The sequence below is a fragment of the Phocoena sinus genome, chromosome 8 (assembly GCF_008692025.1).
Source record: "Phocoena sinus isolate mPhoSin1 chromosome 8, mPhoSin1.pri, whole genome shotgun sequence".
Classification (NCBI taxonomy): Eukaryota; Metazoa; Chordata; class Mammalia; order Artiodactyla; family Phocoenidae; genus Phocoena; species Phocoena sinus.
The window spans coordinates 82158038-82185506 of NC_045770.1; the positions used below are offsets into that span (position 1 = coordinate 82158038).

Consider the following 27469-nt stretch of genomic DNA (forward strand, 5'->3'; position numbering starts at 1 on the left):
CAATGCATATACTGGTTAAAAAAGAAACAACATAAAAATGTCTAGAAGAATTGAAGATGAAAAGTAAGTCTTCCCCTACCTTTATCCCCAGATATAATCTGTATATAGAGTTTTATGTGTGTAAGTATATAGGCATATACATAAATAAAATCCTATTACCCAGCTTCTTCCATATAGTATATTTTGGAGATCTGTTTATACCAACACTTATAAATCTACCTCGTGTTTAAGTGGCCACACATCACAAATATTTCTGCATCTATCATAATTTATTTACCCAGTCCTGACTGATTTTTTTCAGAAATTTTAGCAAATAACAATTACAAACTATGCTTCATAGAACAGCCTTTAAAATCTATCTTTATATTTTTGGATGGGTAAAACTGCATGATATAGATGAGCAGTGGAATTGTTGGGCCAAATGGTAAGAGGGGCGAGAGCGAGGATGCAAAGCTTTCCAGTTGACATGTTTGCAAGTCCAGTTGACAAGCAGATGCTGAGTCTTTGGTACATCTACCCCAATCTTTCTGGGAGACTGATGGAACTAAAAATCAGTACAAGGTAGATTATAATCACATGAATCTTGCCACTTTAAATTCTCTACCATTTCTTCGGGTTTTTTGTTAATTTGTTCATTTTAGCTTTTCCCCATTTCCCCTCTTCTTACCTTCTCCCTATTGAAGTAGAAGGGAATAGCTTGGATAATATCATAATGATAGGAGAGGACTCTAATCCAAGTTTTGACCTCCTGAGCCTCCCTGACGCCACTGAGGTGTGGCTGGTCTGGTTTTGTCTCTGGACTTTCTTCCCTGATACCTGATAAGGTTGGCTGACCTGTACCAGGTTTTGAGCGTTTGCAGATCCACTGCTGACAACCACCACGGACTTTACCATTGCCTCTGGTCATGAATTCCCTATACTTTACAGCCTTCCTGTACTAACCCCAGATTTCTTCAGTCCACTTGTCCTCTAAAGCAATTCAATGCTTCTTGATTAAGGCACAAAGTACTTACTGAATTTCCTACGTGCTATGTCCAGGCTGGGGACAGCTGAGAGCACCATCTCAGGCTAATGCACATCAACACCAACCTCCCCCAAGGCTGCTCTACAGCTCCTGGGCTTCACTGCACGTGGCAGGAGGTAAAGCCCCAACCTGCATAAACTCCGGTCCTCCCTCCACCTAATATCTTTGGTTCTTTGGGGCAAGTAAGTGGCCACAGGAATTCTATTGCCATTCTCAGGGTCCCAGGTTGTATCAGAACCTAATCTAATCCCCTTCTGATTTTCTCTATTTTCGTCCACTTCTTTTACTTTATTTCCTCTCACAGTTTGGGAGAGCTTTTGCCATCATATACCACCTCTCCCTACATTATGGCTTTTTGAAAAACTCTCTGCTCAGATCTCCAGCTTAATTCTTGATACGTAAAGGGAAGTTTTCAGAACCTTGTAAATGCTTTATTCTCTTAGTAACACCAGTCTTTCAAGATTATTGACTTGCTATGGACTAAACAAAAGCCTAGTTTGTAGCTCAGTGGTTCTTATAGTTTAGGGCCTCTCTGCCCTAACCTGGAAGCAAGGCTTATTACTGATCAACAGGTGGAGAGCCTCAGAATGTCATGATTGACTGGAAACCAAAATATACAGGGAAAACTTCCTGGAATCTATAATATTCCTTTCCAAAAGGTCCAATACCAACACCTTTGGCATCAGGTATCAGGAAACACATACTCCAGAAATGTGAAGCAAGGGGCTAGAAGACAGTTAGCTAAGCAGGCTGCCTGAAGGATCATCGAAGTCTGCAATAACGGGAGACAATCCTGCTGGCCTTCTTGGCTTGCCCACCAGGGTGTTTTTTCTTAGTCAAGCAACACTCATGGAACACCCTTCAAGTATTTTATGTTGATGCTTCTTTAATTTTATAGGCTCCATAAAGTTCAAGTTGGTTTACAGAGTGGCTGCCCATGATTATATTCTTTACCCCCAGCCAGGCCCCTGGGCGCTGGGAATATATTTTCTCCCCCTGCCCTAGAGAAATGGTATGAGCAGGTATAGCCCAGGGGCCCATCTAGGTCCCTGGATACACATTTCAGTAAGTTTGAGTTTAAACATTTTTGTATGATAATTTATGATAATTGCCCAGAAGTGGCAATTATATGGATAAGAGGTTCGATAGGGGACCATAGTCTTTGACAATATCTTTTATTATTTTCACATTTTATTTTTTATTAATAAAGAGCACTAAGCCTCATGCAAATACAGAAGTTCAGAAAGAGTCACAAACGCTATCAAGAATGCAAAAGAACACAAAGACCCCAAAAATGAACCAAAACTGTACCTGACTCTCAGAGTACCCCTCCTCCTTTCTACCTACCCTGACGCTATTCCCATATCAGTTAACAATATTTTCTTAACAGCAAAAAGAGTTCTTTTGTCAGACTATCTCCATCTTAACTTAGCAGGTGAATAAATCATCAGGAAATCTCCATCTCAGTAGCCATGTGAGAGAGAAGAAAATCACATGAACTCAAGAGTAGGGAACAAAAAATATATGTAAATCTTTCAATCTGTAACACGAAGATTAGACCCTAACACACAGTTTTTTTTTTCTTCCTTCCTCTCTTCCTCCCTCCCTCACTGACCTTCCCTTTCTTCTCTCCCTTCCTCCTTCCCTTCCTTCAGTTCTTTTTCTTTTTTTTTCCTTTCCTTTGTCTATCTTTTTTTTTTGATCTTCCCTTCTGTGTCTTTCCTTCATTCTTTCTATTTATCTTACTTTCACTCCTTCTTTTTTCATTCAATAAACATTTGAGTGCCTACTATGTAACAGGCACTATGCTTAACACTAGCTATAAGAGAAAATAAGAGAGAAAGGGCCCTTGCCTTCTCAAGTTTACAATCTAGTAAGTGGGGCTCACTGCATGCTGATAAAGTCAATAAACACTTCCTTCACCTTACGGCTCTTTGTATTTCTAAATAGAATGGTTAGGAAAATCATCAGCGCTAAACAGCTCTAAAGAAGATTACTTCCAGTGCAGGGGCCACTAACTATAAAGTCCTATAGGGCCACAGCAAGATCCTTTTCGACCCATCTCCTAGAGAAATGGAAATAAAAACAAAAATAAACAAATGGGACTTACTGAAACTTCAAAGCTTTTGCACAGCAAAGGAAACCATAAAGAAGACCAAAAGACAACCCTCAGAATACGAGAAAATATTTGCAAATGAAGCAACTGACAAAGGATTAATCTCCAAAATGTATAAGCAGCTCATGCAGCTCAATAACAAAAAAACAAACAACCCAATCCAAAACTGGGCAGAAGACCTAAATAGACATTTCTCCAAAGAAGATATACAGATTGCCAACAAACACATGAAAGAATGCTCAACATCAGTAATCATTAGAGAAATGCAAATCAAAACTACAATGGGATATCATCTCACACCAGTCTGAATGGCCATCATCAAAAAATCTAGAAACAATAAATGCCTGGAGAGGGTGTGGAGAAAAGAGAACACTCTTGCACTGCTGGTGGGAATGTGAATTGGTACAGCCACTATGGAGAACAGTATGGAGGTTCCTTAAAAAACTACAAATAGAACTACCATACAACCCAGCAATCCCACTACTGGGCATATACCCTGAGAAAACCATAATTCAAAAAGAGTCATGTAAAAAAAAAAAAAAAAAAAAAAAAGAGTCATGTACCAAAATGTTCATTGCAGCTCTATTTACAATAGCCCGGAGATGGAAACAACCTAAGTGTCCATCGACAGATGAATGGATAAAGATGATGTGGCACATATATACAATGGAATATTACTCAGCCATAAAAAGAAATGAAATTGAGCTATTTGTAATGAGGTGGATAGACCTAGAGTCTGTCATACAGAGTGAAAGTCAGAAAGACAAATACCGTATGCTAACACATATATATGGAATTTAAGAAAAAAAATGTCATGAAGAACCTAGGGGTAAGACAGGAATAAAGACACAGACCTACTAGAGAATGGACTTGAGGATATGGGGAGGGTGAAGGGTAAGCTGTGACAAAGCGAGAGAGAGGCATGGACATGTATACACTACCCAACGTAAGGTAGATAGCTAGTGGGAAGCAGCCACATAGCACAGGGAGATCAGCTCGGTGCTTTGTGACCACCTGGAGGGGTGGGATAGGGAGGGTGGGAGGGAGGGAGACGCAAGAGGGAAGAGATATGGGAATATATGTATATGTATAACTGATTCACTTTGTTATAAAGCAGAAACTAACACACCATTGTAAAGCAATTATACTCCAATAAAGATGTAAAAATAAAAAAATAAAAATAATTGAGTGAAGCAGCTCATGTCCAAAAACAGAAAGATGTAGGGTCTGTGACAAACTGGAAGCACATGGCGCATCTGAATCGGGCAAGTGCTACTCAGCTCTCACTGATGGTTTTCATGCAGCAGTGTAGCCCTGTACTGCTACATCTCTGGCTTTTTCAAGAGAAAGTACAAATATCCATTGTAGCATAATTACCTCATTTTTAAAACACCATGTCGCCCAAGCAGGAAATATCTGAAAGCAAGATGCAACCAGGGAATTAACAGCTTATGGACCCGTCTTCTAATTATTCATTACCCTCAGCTTGTCTTAATAGGGAAGCCATCCTATCAGATGTATGGCAAAAGCCAGCCCAACCCAAGTCTCAGTCTTGGCCTTTTAGAACCCAACACTTGTGACTTCCATTAGGCCATATATCTTGTAGATTCTTATAGTAAAAATGAATGACAAGGAAATATTGCCCGAATAGAATTCTATAAAAGTATGTTCTTCCTTTAAGTCATCTTTAGGTCTAGTAGAGAAGGACAAGTATTGAGAAGTAAGGCCCTGGGTAGTTAGCAGGGTTGATTTCTATGTTTGCATGGGAGTTACTGAAAAGTCTTTCTAGAAGTCTTTCTTAAAATTCTTTCTAGCCAGTCTAATGCACACCCTAGCTTGACCATCTGGCCCTCCCTTTCAGCTTGCGTATTCGTTTGAGGGTAATGAATACCGAGATGATGACTTCCTCTGCCAAACCAAATGGAGGCTTGTGACCAAGCCTCTTGGTCACATCACAAGAATATATATATAGTATCTTTGACAGGTTATACCTGTGATTATCAAACTGTTCTTCTAGTTCTGTCTTCCAGCTAAATATGCGGGTCACAAAAAAGTTCTGGCTACCCTCTGGAGCAGCATTTCCTAAAATGTGTTCTATGGAATTCTAGACCCAAGATGCTCTATAGAAAAAAAGAGAGGGAGTGAACTCCATATTCATATATATTTAGGAAATACAGTAAGATATACTATACACACAGTACACCATAAATATATACACACAAACACATATATGCAAATTTTTTGGAAACTCCTCAAAAAAACTGGCACATCAAAAGGTGTAAGAAGTTATAAATATAAAATCTTGATGAATTTTTGAACTTTAACTCAGTGTTTTTCAAATCGATACAACAGGGAATGCTTTCTTGTGTAACACCCATTCACATACCATCAGAACACACTTTAGACATTGTTGATTGGAACTAACAGTATGATTTCCCACAAAGGTGAAGTCATATTTAACAAAAAGTAATATACATCTTCATTTATGTCAAAATGCTTTTTGAATGGGTTTATGTTTCTGCATTTTCTTTACTGAACTGATCCAGTTTAAGACATACTCTAGTGTGGGACCCCAGCAATGTCATCATCAAAGCAATTTATATAGCAATGTACACATTACATAGCATTTTCACAAACAGTTCTTCATTAAACCTTTGGGACAAACCTCTCAGGCAAATATCTCCTGCACTTTGTTTGTTCATCTCAAAATAGGGAAAACAAATGACCTGCCTAAAATCATCAGCTGATGTGAGATTGCAATTCTATTGGCTCCTGGTACATAGCTGCCGCAAAACCCTCATTCAACTCTGTAATTCCTGATGGCTCAGAGTTTCAACTGCTCTTCCAAACTTCGGGGCTTGTGGCCATAAGCGTTTTCTATGTTGATAATGACAGTAATCAAAGGCATTTTGGCTCATGCTTAGAAAAGAGGCAGGCCCATCAGAAATTTGTGATGAGTGTAAATTAGAAAGGCAAAGCAACATAATTCATTGTAGAACTCCTTCACTCATGTGTAAAGAGAAAAGCTATCCATCAGTTCAAACATTTGTACATGGAAGTTACTGTAACAGACAGGTTAGGAAGATGAGTAAGACATATCCCCCCCCGCTTCAAACAACTGGTGAAGAAAAGCAACCAACAGCTTTAAGACAAGGTGCATGACCATCTTCCAAAGGAGGAATTCAAAGGAGAGAAAAAAAAATGTGGCAGCCCAAGCAAGGAAGCTGAGAACTGAGAAAAAGCCACTAAATTTCAAACCTGAAGATGTCTGACCAGTGTCCTTAGAGAGAGCAGATTGCTGTGGAAGTAGGTCACAAAGGGTTAATTCATAAGTGGTTACACCTGAGAACACGCACCTCCAGTCTAACCTAAGTTTAGAATTTATTGTCAGAAATCGCAGAGCTTTGGATAAACCTCATTAGCTACAACACTGCAATGTGTTAAAAAAAAAAATGCTTTCATACCGTCCTTCTTTTCAACCTTGAAGACAGCAGAAATGCTGTATTTTTCCACAGGCATAAATGAGTTTGCCTCTGCTACTTCTGAGCAGGAACTAAAGGATGCTCTCAAAACGCCTCAGCTTCTCCCTAAGACATACGGGCTTCCAATGGCTGACCACAAACAGCCCAGCTCTGTATGTTAACCAGGCCAGGATGAAGGGAAGTCCCATAACTCCCTAGCTGCAGGTATCCTCTATCTGGCCCGACAGCTGGAAGCATGTACAGCTCTGATGTGCTGGAACCAGGAAGCTCCAAGGGCAGCCTTGAGGGACGCAGGGAAGGCGTGAATCCAGTACTCTGCATTTGTTCTGTCTTTGAACCTGACTCATTGCTGGCCTTAGATGTCCTCCCCAAGGGAAACAGTAATGACAGTGGCAACAGACTATGTTTTCCATACGCCACACAAAGCTTAAGTGTCTTGCTATTACATCTGAGTGTATTACTATTCACGTAACCCCCGTAAACTATTCACGGGCTCCTTGCGATGCTCCGTCTCCTCCTGTCTAGCCCATATTCCTACTCACCCTTTCGAGGTCCTCCTCAAATTAGTCTTTTTCTTTTGGGAGGTCATTCTGACTGCTGCAGCCCACAAACAAACTTTCCCAGTTACACAGTGCTGTGACTGTTTTCCAAATATTTCAGATACGACCTCTGCCTTGTCATTAAAATCCAAGTAATTGGATCCAATGATCCAATCCAAATAACGGGACAGCTATGTAACTGAAAGGCTTATGTGCTAAGCACCGTACCAAGTTCTAAGAAGGGCCTATGTGACTGAAATTAGTCTCTCTCTTTTACAGATGAGGAAACTAAAGCTCAGAGGTTCCCTAAGTCATGCAGCACAAAAATGATAAAGTCAGGACTTGATGCTAACTCTGTCGTAAAGCCCTTGCTTCGTCCAATTGCCCCACTGACTTTCACATTGGAAGTTACAAACTACGTTATATGTGCTAAGGCTTTGTGTATCTTAGGCTTAGATATACTATTCCATTTCTCCAAAGGTTAGAGGGTAAAAATACTTTGTCAACCAAGAAAGTGAAATATCACCTGTTGAAGCATGAAGGACAAATTGCAGCAAATAAAAACTCTTCAAAAAATAAAGCCATCTAACAAAAATGTCTGATCAATAGTGGCAAGCGTTCTATATGCTAATGAAACCAAGGGCTATATAAAAAATGTCTTCCTTTGTTCTACGATACCTCCTCAGTATTGAAGAGTATCAAAGAGACGTAGCATCTTCCAGGCACGTCAGCCTTAGTGGTAACAATAAAAACCGGGGCTTGCTGAAACATCTCTACTATTCCTAGAACTTGAAGCCATCCTGACATTTCATTTCTAGTTTCTCTGACCTTTTATTGTCTACTTTTTGCCAGGTACTGTTACGCAAAGGTGATGCTGTGTATTCCTGAGTACACTGTCTAATGGGGGAGATATTTTAGGGAACATTTGCAATAGAGTATGGTGAGTATATCAGACATATAATAAAGAACAGTGATGACACAAAGGAAGGAGTAATCAACTCTGCTTAAATGAGTCAAAGAAAGCTTTTGCTGAGTTGCTTGAGTTGGGCTTTAAAGAATCAAAGGACCACCAGAAGTTGCCAAGAGTATTCAAGACAGAGGAATAATATTGCAAACACACCATGGCATGAAAAATCAGAGCATTCCTTTCCTCTACAGTATAAGAGGCATGAGACAGAATGGTAAGGAATGAGGAAAAGAGGTAGGCAGGGCTATGCTGGCTTCCATAAGGCTCCTAGGAAACACTTTCTTAATCTGACTTGAAAAAATTCATTAAAGAGCTAAAAAGAGGTTTGCTTGTTACTATAGTATACTTTCCAGAGAGGCCATATATTGAAAAGGCTGATAGAAACACAGATTGTTCAACTAGACGTGCTTAGGAGAAAGGCGGGTCTCAGCCATTCTTAGAGCACAGGAACATGTGTATATTCAGGCCAGAGAGCGTGAAGAGCTGGAAAAGCTGTAGATGCCAACACCCTGGGATACAAACATGACTCTACGGGGTTAGGAAAAGAAGCTGAGCCTCGAGTTTGTAATTTCTGGCTACAGGTCCAACCAAGCAGCTGAACACCATCCATCTCACATTCTTTCATTAATTCAACAAACATTTGTTGAGTTCCTACCACGTGCAAGGCCCTGTTTAAATGCTGGTAATTAAAAACAAATGAACAGAGCAATTTCCAGGCTTCATGGAATATTCATTCTAGTGGAAAGAGACAAAACAATACACAGAGAAACAAGTATATCAGAGGATGATAAATGCTATGAAGAAAAATAAAACAGGTTAAGGAGTCCAGGAAGTATGGGAGTGAGTGGAAGAGGAATACTATTTACGTAGAATGGTCAGAAAAGGCCTAACAGGTGGTGTTTGAACCGAGACCTGAAAGAAGTAAAAGAATGAGCTGTGAAGCTCTCTGGAGGAGAGCATCACGTTTGGCATGGTAGGGAATCAGTTAGGACGGCTGTGTAGCCCAAGAGGACTGGTGAAGAGAGAGAGACAGATGGAGAGGGAAGGATAAAGATGAAATCAAAGGTGACAGGATAGCAGCAAGTAGGGCCTCAGAGGAAGGGTGACTGCAAACCGGGCCAGCTTACATTTATATATGGCTGTTGTCTGGACATAATTATTAATAGCATCTTCTTTCTTTCCCAAAATAGTCCCACTTAGGTTAATAAATTATATGGTCACCCTGCTCACAGGTGATTTTAAGAGTGCTGGCTCTGACTCTGAATAAGATGGGAAGCCCTTAGAGGATTTTAAGCAGAGGGATGCCATGATCGAACTTACACTTCAAAAGAAGCACTCCAGCTTCAGGGATGAGATGCAAGGGTTAAAGCAAAGAGACCCTGTGGGGAGGCTATTGAAATCATCCAGGCAAGAGAAGAGATGGTGTGAACCAGGGCATAAGTGGTAAAGATAGCAAGGAGCAGCAGATTCTGGTTATATTTTGGTTTTTTTGGTGGTTTTTTTTGCGGTACGCGGGCCTTTCACTGTTGTGGCCTCTCCCGTTGTGGAGCACAGCCTCCGGACATGCAGGCTCAGCGGCCATGGCTCACGGGCCCAGCCGCTCTGCCACATGTGGGATCTTCCTGGACCAGGGCACGAACCTGTATCCCCTGCATCGGCAGGTGGACTCCCAACCCCTGTGCCACCAGGGAAGCCCCTCTGGTTATATTTTGAAGGGTGAACTGATAGGATTTGCTGAGGGATTGGAAGTAGGATGTGAAAGAATGAGAGAAGCTCAGCTATGCTCTGCGTGTCACTGTGTGTTCTTGGTGATTATGTCTGGCCTTTTTGCCTAAGGAAAAATATAATTGTTGTTTGATATTTTTTTGTTAAGTATTTTCAAATTTGTAGAAAAAATTGCAAGGTCAGAAACAAAGAACATCTATAAATCCTTCACTCTTTTCCCCCAAGAATGATTCCAAGGTTTGGGGACTGAGTACTTGTATGTTACTTACCTATTTCTCTTGCAGAAGTAGACAGTCCTTAAGACCTAGGGGAAAGTTTCGCCAAGTTTGAAATCTCACAAAAAGCTAGCAATGCTTTTTGACTCCCTTGTTCCACACCTAAGAATCTACTCTCAATGTAGAATGGTGTAATACAAGTAAAAACATATGTTTCTAGGAATCCTAACAGTATTATCTAGAAGACAAGAAAATGTAAATAATGGAGAAGTTAACCCTTAGAGACAGACTTTTATAAATCATGGCATAGTAACAAAATGCAAGAAAGCAGGCCTTCAAAACTAAAATTACATAGAAACATGGACAATTATAAATATGATAGGTTAAAATGGCATACCTACAGAGGAAAATGTATACTGATTGCAATACTGTAAAAATATTTATACATATGACAGCCAATATGAAAAAAATTATTCACGGTGTTAAGACAGTAGACTAATGAGTTACCGGATTTTTAAAAAATTGTTAATTCTTATTTTATTCTTTTCAATAACAACAGAAAGAGGAAGTATTTGACTCAGGAAAAGACTTCCTACTTTGTTTTTCTGTTTTTTACATCTTTATTGGAGTATAATTGCTTTACAATGGTGTGTTAGTTTCTGCATTATAACAAAGTTAATCAGTTATACATATACATGTGTTCCCATATCTTTTCCCTCTTGCGTCTCCCTCCCTCCCACCCTCCCTATCCCACCCCTGCAGGCGGTCACAAAGCACGGAGCTGATCTCCCTGTGCTATGCGGCTGCTTCCCACTAGCTATCTACCTTACGTTTGGTAGTGTATACATGTCCATGCCTCTCTCTCGCTTTGTCACAGCTTACCCTTCCCCCTCCCCATATCCTCAAGTCCATTCTCTAGTAGGTCTGTGTCATTATTCCTGTCTTACCCCTAGGTTCTTCATGACATTTTTTTTTCTTAAATTCCATATATATGTGTTAGCATACGGTATTTAAGACTTCCTACTTTGATTCAGTAAGCCAGTTTCCTACCTTTTCCTCTTTTTTAAAAAATCTCCTTTCCTCACTATCTCCTGGCCATCCCAATCCACAGAATGAGAATAAAGAAACAGCAAAGGGGGCTTCCCTGGTGGCGCAGTGGTTGAGAGTCTGCCTGCCGATGCAGGGGACACGGGTTCGTGCCCCGGTCCGGGAAGATCCCACATGCCGCAGAGCGGCTGGGCCCGTGAGCCATGGCCGCTGGGCCTGCGCATCCCGAGCCTGTGTTCCGCAACGGAAGAGGCCACGACAGTGAGAGGCCCACGTACCGCAAAAAAAAAAAAAAAAAAGAAAAAGAAACAGCAAAGGGAAGAGAGGGATAGGACACAAAGAAGAAGAAGCAGGAACCATTGATTTCTCCCTTGAAATGGGTCTCACATTCCACCAGGTGCACATTGCCTCCATTCCATTCTGCCACTCCCATCCAGTCAGGGCCCTCCACCCCCTGGACTCTGAAAAAACCACCTAGGAAGTCTCTTCCTTCTACTCCTGTGACTGCCTGCTCACAATTCTTCCACAGCACGCCAGTCAAAGTAATTCTTAAAGCATATATCAGATTACATCACTACTCTTGTTCTAACTGTCCTCTATCTCAGTAGTTCCCCTTTCCAAATCCTTAGCAGGGTCTAGAACAGCAGTTCTCTGGGCATCCCTGAGACCAGTTCAGGGGATTCATGCAGTCAGAATATTTTGATAATAACACTAAGCCGTTATCTGACTTTTTTACACTTGTTTTCTCATGAATGTACCAACTGAATGCAAGATACAAGAATCCAGCTGTCTTTTATTAAGCCAGGTATTAAAGAGATTTGCAATTCCGTACCAGCCTGTAATAGCTCCCTATTTCCTATCACAACAAATTTTGAATATTTGGCATGATCTGACTCACTCTTCTTGTCCAACTATACATTTCTTCCTATTCCTTACACATACCCTTTCCTCTATTCGGGTCAGCATCTTCAATCTCTCTGAAACAGCTATGTTCTTCACCATCTCTACACTCTAGTTCCCATAGTACTCTTTCCCAAGATTTCTTATCACTTGCCCAAAATCCACCCAACCTTCAAAACCCAACTAATGTCATCTCTTCTACTGGGCCACACAGGATACTCCAAGCATTCATGATGTCCCTTTATTCTATGCCATACAACTTGGCACAAGAATTGGAAGTCAGTTTCATCTCAAGCACTAAATCCAATCATTTGTTAGTGTTTGTCTGAAACATGGTGTTGAGAAAGATGCTGAGTCTTAAAAGGGAAAGGAATGCCATGATTGATTAGCTGTATCAGCCAGTGGGCCCTGGCAGAGGGAGAAGGATCTACTTAGCATTTACTAATGGGTTCCTGGGCATCGGTTCCATATAATCTCTGCATGTAGCTAATATAGCCCAATATTCCTATCACCCAGTCTTTCCTTAGTAAAGAAACATGGAGTAACTTGAATCCTGAAGGTAGGAAAGGTTTTGATTAGCTCCTCCAGTCTCCTACTAACTTCAAGTCAGAGCCCAGCAGAACCCTCTGACCTGGCTTCATCCATCCACTTTTCAGCTCTCTCCTCCTGACCAAAGGGAGAAAGAGCTGTAGGTAGCAGGTTTGGGGTGTCTCACTTTTCTTCACCCTCAAGGCTGCATTGCAGAAATATTGATTCCAGCTCTCTGGGCAAGTTTATTTGCCCCTTTTATCCCTAACACATTTTTGTCTACTCATTACCAAAATCATCTAAATGGTACATTTCCTAAGACTGGAGTGTGTCTCGCAACACGGCCCCCACCACAACACACTGTGCCCAGGACAGAACTAAGGTCAAAGCAGGTGCTTAGTATGGCTTGAATGAAAAAGAGGGGAAGCAGGCAACTACCTTATGATTTTGAAGCTTAAGGGGCATTTTGTCATGACACAAAGGAAAGCACAATGATTCTGGGATATTCCATATCCACAACCAATTTCACTTGCCATGTTTACAACACCTCTCTCCCCACTTTGAATGGAATTCCATCCAGATTTCTAATAGCAACAATCACTTTAGTATAGAGATCTCATCAGAGGTAAAAGCAAGAAAAATTAATATACGTCAAAGGGCAAAATACGGGGAAAGTTCTACATGCCATCAGTGGACAGCTCAGTTAAAGCTGAAGCTTGGTGTCAACCTGATTTTCTTTCTTTTTTCAGGAAAATGCAATATTCTGGTTTAACTCCCATAAGCTAGCTTTAGGATGCTGAACACCCCCTTATCCTCTCTGGATTCCAGCTCGCTCATCTGTGAAATGCAGGGGCTGGAGGGAGAGATGGGTTTAACATTTCTTCCAGCTTTAAAGTTCATGATCCATCATCTAGATTGATGTTTTAAGTATTGAATCTGCAAAATGAAATTATTTTGATTAATATCTAATACAGAACGTGTTCTGTGATAAAGGACCTGCTTGGATTTTAAACATTTGGAGGAAGCATTTGGCTATTTTTGAGCATGTACTTTAATCGGCCTATCTACCTACACTTTTGGAAAACACTTTATAATTGGAGAAGTGGGGAGACTGGATTTGATCACAATCCCAACTGCCACTCAATGTATTCTTTGCCAGTGCAGAGTGACTTTTTACAACTTTACTGTCTCCTCATTCCAAATGCAGTTTCAAAACCAGCAAAGGCAGAGCTGCCACTGCAGTTGGAGATATTCTTTATCAAATGATACAAACTTAAATGTCCCTTCCTGGTTCTTCATTTGCTCATGTCATTATCTCTACTTTCTGCCTCTGTCTCCTTCAACTGCTTGTAATCAAACCAGCCTGCATGACTGCCTCATTCTCTATCCAAATATTTCTCCACGTAAGATCCTTTCCTGAGAATTCAGGAGTCATGACCTCTCCCTATGGTAACAGGCTGCTTCTCTAAATGAAATAAAACTGGGATCCTACAGCTTTCTCTTTAGAAGGATAAGCCAAACTTATTGCACTTTCTTTGTCCTATAGCAGTTTCTTACACCTGAAACAACTGTTCCCCCAACTCTTGGCAAAGCTAAATTACTCTTTTTTATTATTTTTTTAGTTTTTTTTTTTTTTTTTGCGGTACGCGGGCCTCTCACTGTTGTGGCCTCTCCCGTTGCAGAGCACAGGCTCCGGACACGCAGGCTCAGCGGCCATGGCTCACGGGCCCAGCCGCTCCGCGGCATGTGGGATCCTCCCGGACCGGGGCACGAACCTGCGTCCCCTGCATCGGCAGGCGGACTCTCAACCACTGCGCCACCAGGGAAGCCCTAAATTACTCTTATCCCTACATTTCAACCCACATGTTACTATCTTAATGAGGCCTTTGCTGATCCCCACCCTTCCAACAACTGCTGTTCTCCCATTATCTCCTTATCTTTCCAAAATAACTTTAGTAATTACTTCATGCTTGAAATGACTTTTTCAGTCTCTATAACCTGCCCTAGACTATAACTGAATGAGGTCAGAGACTGTGTTTATCTTATTCATCAGCTCATCAGTATCCTGAGAATACGGAACTATGCCAGGAATGTTCTAGAATGAATGGAAGGCAGAAAGGAGAGAAAGAGAGTGAAAAAGATAGGGAATGAGTGGGCCTGGCTCTGTCTTAGAGTGTTACCTTCCCCTTGAGTTCTCTGTCTTTTATCACTGCCACTGCCACTGCCACCACCATGATGCTTCTAGCAATAGAAGGCAGGATGGTATTGTGTGGAAAGACCTAGGTTTAAATTCAAGTTCTGTTATTTATTAACTCTAGGATTTGAGCAAGTTACCTAGCCTGGCTAAACATGATTCTTTGTCTAGAATATTCTTTGCAGGGTTACTGTGAGGACAAAATGAGACCATGTCTAAAAAAGTACATGATGGTTGCTCAATAAATATTAATTATTTTCTATCTCCGCTCTCCCCCAGCCCCCACCCCAAGTGTGCTACTGTTCCTTTAACACTTTGGCTCAAGTGTGGACAAAAACATCTTCTCTTGGTTCTCCTTAGCACATGTGAGACAGACTGACACTTTACTAATTGCTAAGGGAAAAACAAAAGGTAATTAAATACAGAGCAGTGGCTGTATAAAGCAACCTGGCTTCCCCAGAAGAGGGTTTAGTTTCCATCATAGTTATTTATTTTTCAGACTCAAAGGCCCTATTATATTCCAAATGGGGTCCTAAAGAGAAAGAGAATTCTACAGAGCAAACTCTTTTATTCATTCATCTCTTCATTCATCCATTCATTCAGTAAAAATTGGTTGTGTGCTAGTTAGCATGGAATTGGTGCAAACCACCTGGCCTCTGGGCCATACAGCATTGTAGATAGATGGCAAAACCTTAGCTCAGAGAGAGAAAACAAACAGCAGAAACTAATAGCAATACAAGGAAATGAGGGTAAAATTGTGGTCTTCAAGCTAGGAAGGTAGAGTTGCCAGGTTTTAAGGGGGGAAAAATCAGGATACCTGGTTAAATTTTGAAAAATAGCCCTGTCATATTCTTGCAATTTTTTGGAAAAAAAGCTCAAATCAGGATGCTCAGGATGTCCTAACAAAGTCAATATATGATACAAGTCAAAAAATAGACATATCTTGTCAATACAGGATGCCTGGCAAACTTGCCCCAAGGGGAAGGGCCCATAATTAAAGGCCAAGGTCTACCCATTAACATGACATTTGAGAGGAGCTTGGATGAAGGGAGGAGTCTTCAATCACTGGCAGACTTGCTGCATGCAGAGGGACTAGGGACAGATCACGTGGAGGACTGGAGGGGCTGGAGCACAGTGAGGAAGGGGGTACTAGGTCCCAGACTTGGAGCTGGCAGGGCCAAAACAGAACATCAGCAGGATGGGAAAGAAGGAGAAACCTGAAGGACCAAGAAGGAGCTCAGGGAACAGCTCAGTTACCACCTGAAAAGGGGTGGTACTCAAAAGTATTTAGCAGCTGGGAAGCAGGCACCAGAGCAATCAGAAAGGGTGCATCCTGGACTCCCTCTGCCATGCCAGGCATTAACTCTTCAGTTGTTGGACCATAAGGGGGTCCAGGAGGTCCTGGAGAGGGTCTAAGATGGCCAGGGTGCCGGTGGGAGGGGCGTGGTTATTCAGGGGGCTAAGAGCAGAACTATTTACTCCTGGGGAAATAAAGTAGTTCAGTATTTTAACAGCTAGCATAGCTGTTTCACTGTGTCCCACAGACTGGCAGACCTGCCCCAATCAGTTCTCAGAAGGGGCAACGTACCCACGAGGCTAAGGAAAAGGCTCTGGCACTTATTCTGAGCCCTGATGGTTGTAGCCTGGTCCTTCTGACTATTAAACATCTGTAGAGGACGGTTGAGCTGACTTTGTGACAGGCATCTGGTATTTTTTGGAGCTAGGGGAGAGGGTGGGATAGAGACCAGACCAAGCACACATTATACCTGTATCACCTATCTCACATCGATCTCTCCATTTGGTGAGGATGAAAGCAACATCTCCTGGACTAGAAGCTCCGGGAGGAAAGAGACTAAGATAAGTAAACACTACGATAATATCAGGTAAATTGGGGTAATAACATCAGTGTGGAAGAGTTTAAGCAATTTGAAGGTCACTTGTTTACTCATCATGCACTCATTTTTAGCACCTACCATGTGACACACACTGTGCTTTACCCTAGGATAATAATAATTAAAAGTGTTTTTTGTTTTTTGTTTTGCTGTACGCGGGCCGCTCACCGTCGCGGCCTCTCCTGTTGCGGAGCACAGGCTCCGGACACGCAGGCTCAGCGGCCATGGCTCACGGGCCCAGCTGCTCCGCGGCATGTGGGATCTTCCCGGACCGGGGCACGAACCTCGGCAGGCAGACTCTCAACCACTGCGCCACCAGGGAAGCCCCAAAAGTATTTTTTTTTTTTTTTTTTTTTTTTTTTTGCGGTACGCGGGCCTCTCACCGCTGCGGCCTCTCCCGTTGCGGAGCACAGGCTCCGGACGCGCAGGCCCAGCAGCCATGGCTCACGGGCCCAGCCGCTCCGCGGCATGTGGGATCCTCCCGGACCGGGGCACGAACCCGTGTCCCCTGCATCGGCAGGCGGACCCTCAACCACTGCGCCACCAGGGAAGCCCCCCAAAAGTATTTTTAAAGTAATTTATTTAAATATTAAAATATTACTATACTATAATACTAAAATACAAAAAAAGTATTTTGTTTTTTTAAAATGTGGTTGATATAAAACAGACATACTGATTTTTGAATCCCACTCAAAATATTGACTATATATATATATATATATATATATATATATCCATACATACATATATGCTAAAAAACAAACTCTGTTAAAAAAACGAACAAACTTTATTTTACAAGATTCCAAAGTGAGCCATACTCATCTTCCTTGGGAAGCACTTTGTATTGCCTTGCTTGGCAACAAAAAGAGGAGCCAGTATAACCATCAATCTGAAGTTATAACAAGTATCATCTTTCCTACAGACAGGAAAACAGACAAAATTAATTCCCTTTTGGTCCTGTGATTATTGCAATGTTTACTTAGACTTACTCTTTGTGATAAGAATGAGAACTCCATGGCACAGAATTTAAATGCATGAAGGCTTGCTACGTGTTTTTTTCTACTTTGTTCACCATGCTCCAGATTTGTAAATATGTACAATTTTCTGGGCATGGGGCTGTTCCCTGGGAGTTTAGCTACCGACACAAGCCACGACATACATCTTTACCTCAAATTAGAGATAAAACATGTATGGGCAAAAATTTTGACAGCCAAATAAATTAACTTGAAAGAAATTATTTGCTGAGTAGGTATTAAGATTTTTATTCATGGCCTATACATTTAGATATATGCTTTTCTTGGACAGTAATGATGTCTATTTCTTTAACAGATTATGTAGTAAAAGGAAACCACATAACTTATTCAAATGAGGATAATCTGTAGAGTGAAAGGGGAGTTATTAATAATTATACCAGGACAACAACAACAAAAGCAGATGCTAACTTGCATTTATTGAATGCTTCCATTGTACACTTCTATGCTCTGCACTTGAAATACATGTCTTCATTTAATATTCAAAAACTCTCTGTGAAGGATATTATTAGACCCACTTTACAGATGAGCTGGCTGAGATTTAGACAGTTAAGACAGCTGTTAAGTGGCAGAATCAGGACTTGAACCCAGGTTCATATGACTCTAGAAAACCTCACCTTAAAGAAAAAAGAAAAAAAACACACCTTCTAGCAAAGGAGACAAATTCGTAAACAAACAGTAACAGTGCAGGATGATAAGAGCTCTGACAGAGGAAAATGCAAGGTACATAGGAACAAAAAGGTGAGCCCCTGGTCCAGACTGGGGATCTTAAGAACAGCTCCTCAACACATCCCAAAGGTGGCATTTGAGCTGGGCCTTAATCCTAAATGATTCTCAAATCATTCCAAAATAACTAAGTCAGCAACTATATACGCTGACTAATTTCCTTAAATATACCAGAGGCAAAGCATTTAAGAAATGATTACACCATTGGAGAATTTCAACAAATTGCCAACAAGACAGGGTAATAGGAAAAACATAAATCTCAGTGAACAACTCAAAAGTGTAATGGGGCACCAGGTAAACATCCCAATTATGTATTATCATATATCCTGTCATGGTGATCGATGCTACAGAATATAATTTCATTGAAATACTATCTGTCTTGTCAATAAGACAAGTGGTAGCTGCCATCTGATGGCTGTGTACTGCCCCAATCCTAAAGGAAAAGGAGTGGATGCTAATTCCTAGGAACGGTAAGAATGGCATAAGGCACTGAGAAATAAGTAGTAAATGAAGGGCTCACCTTAAAGTGCTGCTCTTGGGTTCAGACTGTTTTCCCATTCACCAGCAGCCTTAAAAATAGAGTAAGTGGTGGAAGGGGTTGATTGCTGTCAATAACTCCCAGGTACGGGGATGGCAGGACAGAGCAGAATGAGCACCAGCCTAGGTCTCCACGGCTGCACTTCTCATCCCAGCTCTCTTACTGCATCGCAGTGTGATCCTGGGCAAGTTCCCTAACCTCTCTGGATCTGTTCCACCTCTATAAAAAAGAATTCGGTACCAGGAATTCATCATCTGACATCCTTTCCATCTCTAAACAATGAGTATCTCACCAGGCTAAATTCAGGGTTAGTATTAGAAGAGCCATTCACCTAAGAAAGAAACTAGAAAACCTTTGGTTCTGTGCCTAAAGATGGTCCACTCAGAGGTATCGTACTCTTTGGAAGACTATGTTTAATGACAAAGGATTAGCTTTCCACGTTTTTCCTCACAAGACTTACCAAGGCAAAATGACATCTTCTCTGATTTTTTACCTGGTTTCACATCCTTTTCAATATTAAATGAAATTATGTGACTAACATGCTCACCACAAGACCTGGCACTTATTAAATGGCTCCTTATAAATATTATTTCTTCTGCTTTCCCTAAAGGTTTTGGGTGTCTAATATTCAATTGCCTTGCTGGATTTGTGTTTTATAAGTAGAGTAGAGTTTAATGTGATAAAGGTTTTTTTGGTTTTTCTTTTTTTGTTTGTTTGTTTTTATTTGGCTGTGCCGGGTCTTAGTTGTGGCACACGGGATCTTTAGTTGTGGCATGCGGGCTCTTAGTTGCAGCATGCGGGATCTAGTTCCCTGACCAGGGATCGAACCCGGGTCCCCTGCATTGGGAGCCTGGAGTCTCAACCAGTGTACCACCAGGGAAGTCCCTAAGTAGAGATTTTCTAATCCCTGGTTGATACATGGAAACTGTTCCTCGTCAGACATCTCCACTTGGCTAAAGAGACCAACTGTGTTGCTGACTCTCAGAGGCTTGCCAACATTGTCTCCTATAAGACTCAAATAAATAGCACTCTATTATCCATTCCTGAGTCCCCAGAATTTTGAGAAATAGAACGAGGAGTATATCAGAAGGAATCCCACATGTCCCCCTTATTACTGAAAGAGGCTAAATTGAAACACCGCGTGGTGTGAAAAACAACACTGGCCTACTAACTCCTCTCCCAAATTAGGTGGACACCCACTGAGGCAGAGGTTGGGCTCCCACTAGAAAGGAGGAAGAGCAGTGGAGGAACGTTCTCTGTGGGCAAGTCCATGTCTAATGAAGGAAGGGCAGAGCCAGGTCAAGCAGACCCAGCATTTCCTTCCAAGTTTACAATCAGGTAAAACCCTCCATCATCCCAAGGGTGGAGCAGTAAAGATTTCCAGAGAGGCTAGGACAGCTCTTAAGGAAAATCCCTCCATATGAAAACTGGGAATGGGAAAAAGGCATTCTCATTCATGAAAGACTGCCCATCCAGAACATCATGGAAGAAATAAATGAAGAAACAAACTAAACCAGTCTCGGTTACACTAGGGAGAAAGAGTAGAAGCAGATCCAGGCAACTGAAGCCCTAACCTGACCACACAGAAGCAGTCAAGATGATCAGATCTCCATTTCAAAATCTCAGAATTTCTAAATGTGTGCCCTTCACTTCCAAAGAGAAGGGAGGCTCAGGTCCTGACCATTTTGAGGAGCAAGGCTGGGGTTAATTTGCTGTGGCCAGCAAAATGGAGGGAGTTGTATGAAGGGAAACGATGTCCTCTGGGATTGATCACTTGGCTGAAAAATTACTTGACCAAACACAAGCAGGGTGGCAGCCCCACTGCCCAGAAGGGGGCCAGCTGCTAATTACAACGCCTCTCTGGAGAAGTGCTTCCAACAGTACTTCTGAGTTGTTAGTTGATTAGGTTTCAGATAAATCGATAAAGCCTTTAGAGTTAACTATCTAGAAGATATTGCTCCACAATTATAATGCACAGAAAAGTGTTTATTATCAGCTTTCTCTTGTTTGGGCTTAATTATTTAAGTACTTGAGATTCAGTGGCTGTCTTCCTGCTGCCCCAGAAACAATCTGAGAGGGAAACTGGCAAACATTTCAAAGAAACCAGGTCTATTTCCAATGGACAAATGAATCAAATGAAAAATGGGCTTTTTCTCAATTATATTCAGGAGGAGCACAATTATTCAATAAATCAATGTGCATTTAGCTTAGGACAGTAAAAGCCACAATGTATTGAGTGCTTACCATGTGTTCGGTTTGAGCTAAGTGCTCTGCCAACACTATCTTATTTAATCTTTGTAATTTCCCTGAAAGATAAGTAGTATTATGCCCATTTTCAGATGTGAAAACATGTCAAGTCAGTAAGAGAAAGAGACAGGATTCAAATTCAGATCTGTTGGTGTTATGGGTTGAATTGTGTCCCCCACCAAAACTCACATATTCAAGTGCTAACCCCTGTACCTCAGAATGTGACCTTATTTGGTAACAGGGTCATTGCAGATATAACTAGTGAAGTTAGATGATGGCCATACTGGAGTAGGGCGGGTCCCTAATCCCATATGTCTGGTGTCCTTATAAAAAGGGGAGATTTGGACACAGATGCACACAGAAAGAATGATATGTGAAGATGAAGGCGGGGATCGGGGGGATACTCTACAAACCAAGGAACTCCAAAGACTGCCAGCAAATCACCAGAAGCTAGGGGAGAAATATGGAACAGTATCTTGCTCACAGCCCTTGGAAAGAACCAAATCTGCTGATTTTGGACTTCTAGCCTCCAGAACTAAGAGACAATAAATTTCTGTTAAGTCGCCTGGTTTGTGGTACTTTGTTATGGCAGCTCTAGCAAACTAATATAGTTGGGTCCCCAAAATCTGTGCCTTTCTGCTGGGTCATGCTAGAGGTCTAGGTGGGCAGAGTTTCTGCTGTTCTTGAACCACCCATCTGGTTAGACACCCTGGACCAAGCTTTACTGCAGTTTGGACTGAGATTGTAGAGGTATCTCTGACAACATGTCTAGTGTGGCTTCTTTCCCGCCTTCCCCTGGCTTGACCTAGGTCTCCACCTGTCTTAGTGTTTCTGAGAAATCAATATTGCCTCACTCTTTGAGTTAGCAGACCATGTGTTATTCACTCATTCACTAAAAAAAATACTGAGCTCCTTCTTGTTCCCACTAGTCTCTCATGGAGTTCACAGTCTAGCAGAGGAGCACAATGTCAAGAAAATTATCACACTGGAAAATTATGACAGCTATACAAAAAATGCTTGTCTTAGATGACCCCTACCAAAATTGAGACTGATCTCTGTTCCAAGCTTTACTTTGATTCTTTTTAAAAATAAGATAGGTATGTCAGAACACCAAGAAACAGAGGCCAAAGAAAACTTAACTGTTTTATTTATTCTGTATTCAAGGCAATGATAAGCAATATTTGGCAATTATCTGCAAATTTTCTCAAATTTAATAAAAACTATAAACCTGTATATCCAAGAAGCTCACTGAAAACCCAAGTAGGAAAAACCCAAAGAAAATCACACCAAGGCACATCATAAATAAGCATAAATTCAGCAAGGCAGGCTGAAAATTTATGATAAAGATAAAAATCTTTAAAGCAGTCAAAGGGAAACAAGACACACTACATAGAGAGGATAAATATATAAGACTGCAGAATCCTTATCAGAAACATGCAAATAAAGAATATAAAGTGCTGAAAACAAAACTACCAACAGACTTCTAACCTAGACTTCTATAACTAGAAAAAAATTCCTTCAAAAATTAAGTTGAATTAGGACATTTTTAGTAAATTTAAGATTGACAGAACGTATTGCCAGATATATGCATGACAAAGAATTTTAAAGAATGTTCATTAAGCAGAAGAAAAATAATATGTGTTGAAAAAGGTAATATATGAGTAAATATAAAAGACTTTTCTAATTTTTTAAGTGTTTAAAAAATATAACTGCCTATTTAGAACAAAGATAACAACAATGTATTGAGGGTAGAATAATGTTGAAGTAAATAAAGTAAAATAAATAACAATTGCACAGAGGATGAAGGTGGAGGAAAATGAAATGTTACAAGATACATACTTTAATTATGTGTGAAGTGGAATATTACTGAGATAAAGTATGTATTTTAAACCTGAGAACAAACAAACAAACAAATAAAGCAAGCTGATAAGCCAATTGTGGAAATAAAACAAATACTAAAAAATAACTAATTCAAAAGAAGACAGGAAAAAATGGTAAAACAAAAAATAAATGAGACAAATAACAATATGATAACCATAAACCCACGATTATTAAAAAGTATATTAGGGCTTCCCTGGTGGCGCAGTGGTTGAGAGTCTGCCTGACGATGCAGGGGACATGGGTTCGTGCCCCGGTCCGGGAAGATCCCACATGCCGTGGAGCGGCTGGACCCTGTGAGCCATGGGCACTGAGCCTGTGCGTCCGGGAGCCTGTGCTCCGCAACGGGAGAGGACACAACAGTGAGAGGCCCACGTACCACAAAAAAAAAAAAAGAAAACTATATTAAACATAAAGATTTTGAGCACTCCAATTAAAAGCAAAGATTATCAGACCAGATTTGTTTAAAGGCAAGACTCAACTATATGCTGCCCATATGAAAATGCACTTTAAATACAAAGACACAGGATGGAAAAGATATATTTGAAAACACTAATCATACAGTTAGAGTGACTATATTAATACCAGGTGAAATAGAGCTCAGGAGAAGGAATATTACCATGCCTAAAGAGGAACATTTCATAAAATAAATGGTCAATTCAGCAAGAATATGAAAAAAATACAAAATGTACATGCAACCTAATAATAGAGCTTCGAAGTGCACAAAGCAAAAACTTATAGCCTTATAAGCCTTAAGGAAGAAATGGATAAAATTATGGTTGGAAATTTCAACATTCTTCTCTCAGTAATCAATAGAACAAGCAGACAGAAAAATGAGAAAGTATATAGAAGAGTCAAACAACACTATCAGGTTAAATTCATCAATACCCTTAGAACATTTCACCCCAAAACAGCAGAATGCACATTCTTTACAAATGCACACAAATGTTCAACAAAACAATCCATAGGCTGGGATATAACATATATCTCAAAAGGTTTAAAATGATAGGAATTACATAAAGTGTGTTTTCTAAGCAAAATGGAATTAAATAATCAATAACCAAAAAGTCATGAAAATCCCTCCAAATATGGAAATTAAACAACATGCTTCCAAATGACCCATGGGTCACAGAAGAAAGCAAGAGAGAAATTAGAAAATATATTTAACTGAATAATGAAAACTCAACATGAATTAAGATTTGGGGATGAATCTAAAGCAACACTTACAGGGAAATTTGTAGCTTTAAATGGTTTGTTTTTTTGTTTGTTTGTTTGTTTGTTTTGCTGTGCCACGCAGCATGAGGGATCTTAGTTCGACAACCAGAGATCAAACATGTGCCCCCTGCATTGGGAGCACAGAGTCTTAATGACTGGACCACCAGGGAAGTCCCTTAAATGCTTATATTAAGGTAATCCTCTGTGACATTTTTTTCTAATTGAAGTATAGTTGCTGTATAATATTAAAGAAGTTTCAGGTGTACAATATAGTGATTCACAAGTTTTAAAGGTTATACTCCACTTACAAAATATTGGCCATATTCCCTGTGTTGTACAATATGTCCTTGTAGGTTATTTCATACCTAATAGTTTGTACCTCTTATTCCCCTACCCCTATATTGCCCCTCCCCTCTTCCCTCTCCCCACTGGTAACCACTAATTTGTTCTCTATATCTGTGAGTCTGCTTCTTTTTTTATTATATTCACTAGTTTGTTGTACTTTTTAGATCCTACAAATAAGTGATGTCATATAGTATTTGTCTTTCTCCGTCTGAATTTTTTCACTTAGCATAATGCCCTCCAAGTCCATCCATGTTACTGCAAATGGCAAAATTTCGTTCTTTTTGTGGCTGAGTAGTATTCCATTGTGTGTGTGTGTATGCCACATCTTTATCCATTCGTCTGTTGATGGACACTTAGGTTGCTTCCATATCTTGGCAATTGTAAATTGCCAACATAGGGGTGCATGTATCTTTTGAATTAGTGTTTTTGTCTTTTTCAGATATATACCCTGTGACATTTTAATCCTTAAAAAATTATATGAGGATTTCCGACCTGTACTGTGTTTCTCTTTTGTCAAAGAGTGCTTGCTGAAGCTGAATGTGATGGTGGAGTTTGGGGAGCAGGTTTACTTCAGTTCAGTTTGACTGGGTCAAAGTCCATGAGAGTTAAAATACTTTGGGTGTCTAATTGTTTGCTTCCCAGCCTAGGATGAAGTCAGTAGTTTTTGCTTCCTTTTCTGTTGTTGGAGAGCAATCTGCTGCAGTAGCTGTGAGATAACCAACATCATCATCACAGTGGAGAAAGAGGAATGTGGTCTCTGCAAAAGCATCAACACCACGTGGTGTGCGGGCTACTGCTACACCCAGGTAGGTACTTTGCTTTGAAGGAAGTGAGAGTGCTGAGGGTCTGGATGAGGCAGGCTTCATTTATTCCCACTCTGTCAATATCTTGTCTCTTCTGAATAACAGCCACGAGTCCTTTAGTCAACACTGTCTGTGTTATGATTGAGGTAAATTACCATGATACCATTTAGATGTTTGGGTTTGGATTTAATTTGGGTAAAACAAATTTGGGACAGCTCAGACTGATGTAAATGAATGCTTCAGTAATGTGCCAACTCTGCATTTTAAAAGAGCATTTTTCTGCTAGCTTTACCTATTGGATAAACATGGGCATGAGTACATATCTGTATTTAATCATGGAATATTGCCAATAGTCTTAAAAAGCCAATTGCAATAATAAAAGGCATACCACTGCAACAGGGATAGTAATAACATTCATTTTAAAGCCAAATAAAAACTGCAAGCAGCCAATTATAAAATCATTTTATTGGCCCATCTTTAATACGATACCAACGAGCAGCCTGAGAGCAATCAATCCCTGTAGATTAGAACCAAAATGAATCATCAAACCCACACCTTTCTTTATGCTGTTAAGAAAATTAAGGAATACAGGTATTAAACCATTTGTCTACAGTTTCACAGTTTATTCAAAATAAACCAGTTAAAGGCGAAAGTGTTTCTTTGTCATTTTTCTGTTGTACCTGGCTGTGCAGAAGTCTGATAAACTGAAATTGAAATTGGCTGCTTTTTAATGAAAATACTTCGTTTGATATTAAATGAATTGATCTATAAAACTCAACTTACTGCACTTTGGGTGAGATATAGACCCAGTGGCCAGCTAGGGAAATGAATTAACCCCCAGTCCCCTTTTTCCCTCAAAGCCAATTATTTTCTCATTGGGCAAGTAGAAGAGTGAAATATATTTGGCCTGACTTAGATGTTCTGATAGTGAAACTGTTATCATATACTTTTGGATTAAGAACCCCACAAAGGTACAGAATTTAAGGCAGTGGCAAGGAAGAACCTAAAAGGCAATAGAATATCCAGAATCCAATATGAGATTTCCCAAACACTTTAGGCAAAATATCAATAACTTAACTTACGGCTCTTATTCCTCTCTTAAATATACACAGAAAAGAGTACTTGGAAATATTTTTCTTTCCAAGTGCTATGTTTTTACCAGTCATTAATATAGCTTAAGATTACAAGGTACTAAAAAAAAAAAAAAAAAACACCCAGCCTTAAGTTGCTAAGGTCATATCTTCTAAAGATACCTTTATCTTTACATGTTTTTATGCCATATAAATTCAAAGGTTTTATAGAGTTTTAGAAATATTAAATATGTGGGTACTCTCATGGTAGAGAGAAAAGAGACAGTTATATTTTCTATAACACTTCCAGGGCAGTTCAGAAAAGCAGTATAAATGTTCCTTTATGAGGTCAAGTTTCCTGTGCTTAAGTATCTTAGAAGCTGATCTTCTGAGAGCAAATATTAGAGCAAGCAGTAGTAAATCCCTGTCTCATATTGACTAAGCCAAACAGAAACTTGCAGAATATTGTAACCTAACTCTCTCTCTCTTAAACCACTCAGGATCTAGTGTACAAGGATCCAGCCAAGTCCAACATCCAGAAAACATGTACCTTCAAGGAGCCGAGGTACGAGACGGTCAAAGTGCCTGGCTGTGCTCACCATGCAGACTCCCTGTATACATACCCAGTAGCCTCTGAATGTCACTGTGGCAAGTGTGAAAACGACAGCACTGACTGCACCGTGCGAGGCCTGGGGCCCAGCCAGTGCTCCTTCAGTGAAATCAAAGAATAAAGAGCAGTGGACACTTTGAGCTGCCCACCCACGTTCTGAAAGACTAAGACATCCAAGAAGTCTGTGTGTACATGTGCCCAGGCTGCAAACCACTGTGGGAGACCCCACTGATCCCTGCTCTCCTGCATAAGGGAGCTCCAGGAATGGAGAGTGCTGGGGCCTGGGGCCTGTCACCACCCAACCCTATATCCCTAGTTCTGGGCTCTGTCGGTTTCATTCAACTTGAATGCAGGGGCTGTAAGCTGTTTCCCATTTT

At 40.5% G+C, this 27469-nt stretch overlaps 1 protein-coding gene across 1 annotated transcript in view; it reads left to right on the plus strand.

Annotated features, from left to right (window-relative positions):
- The window catches only part of FSHB (follicle stimulating hormone subunit beta), a 132083-nt gene extending 104870 nt beyond the window's left edge, over window positions 1-27213 (plus strand). Inside the window, exons 2-4 of the mRNA XM_032641181.1 lie at window positions 25129-25187; window positions 25257-25415; window positions 26983-27213. Coding sequence (XP_032497072.1) covers window positions 25129-25187; window positions 25257-25415; window positions 26983-27213 — 449 coding nt within the window. The remainder of the gene's footprint in view (window positions 1-25128; window positions 25188-25256; window positions 25416-26982) is intronic.
- Window positions 27214-27469: the final 256 nt, after the last annotated feature.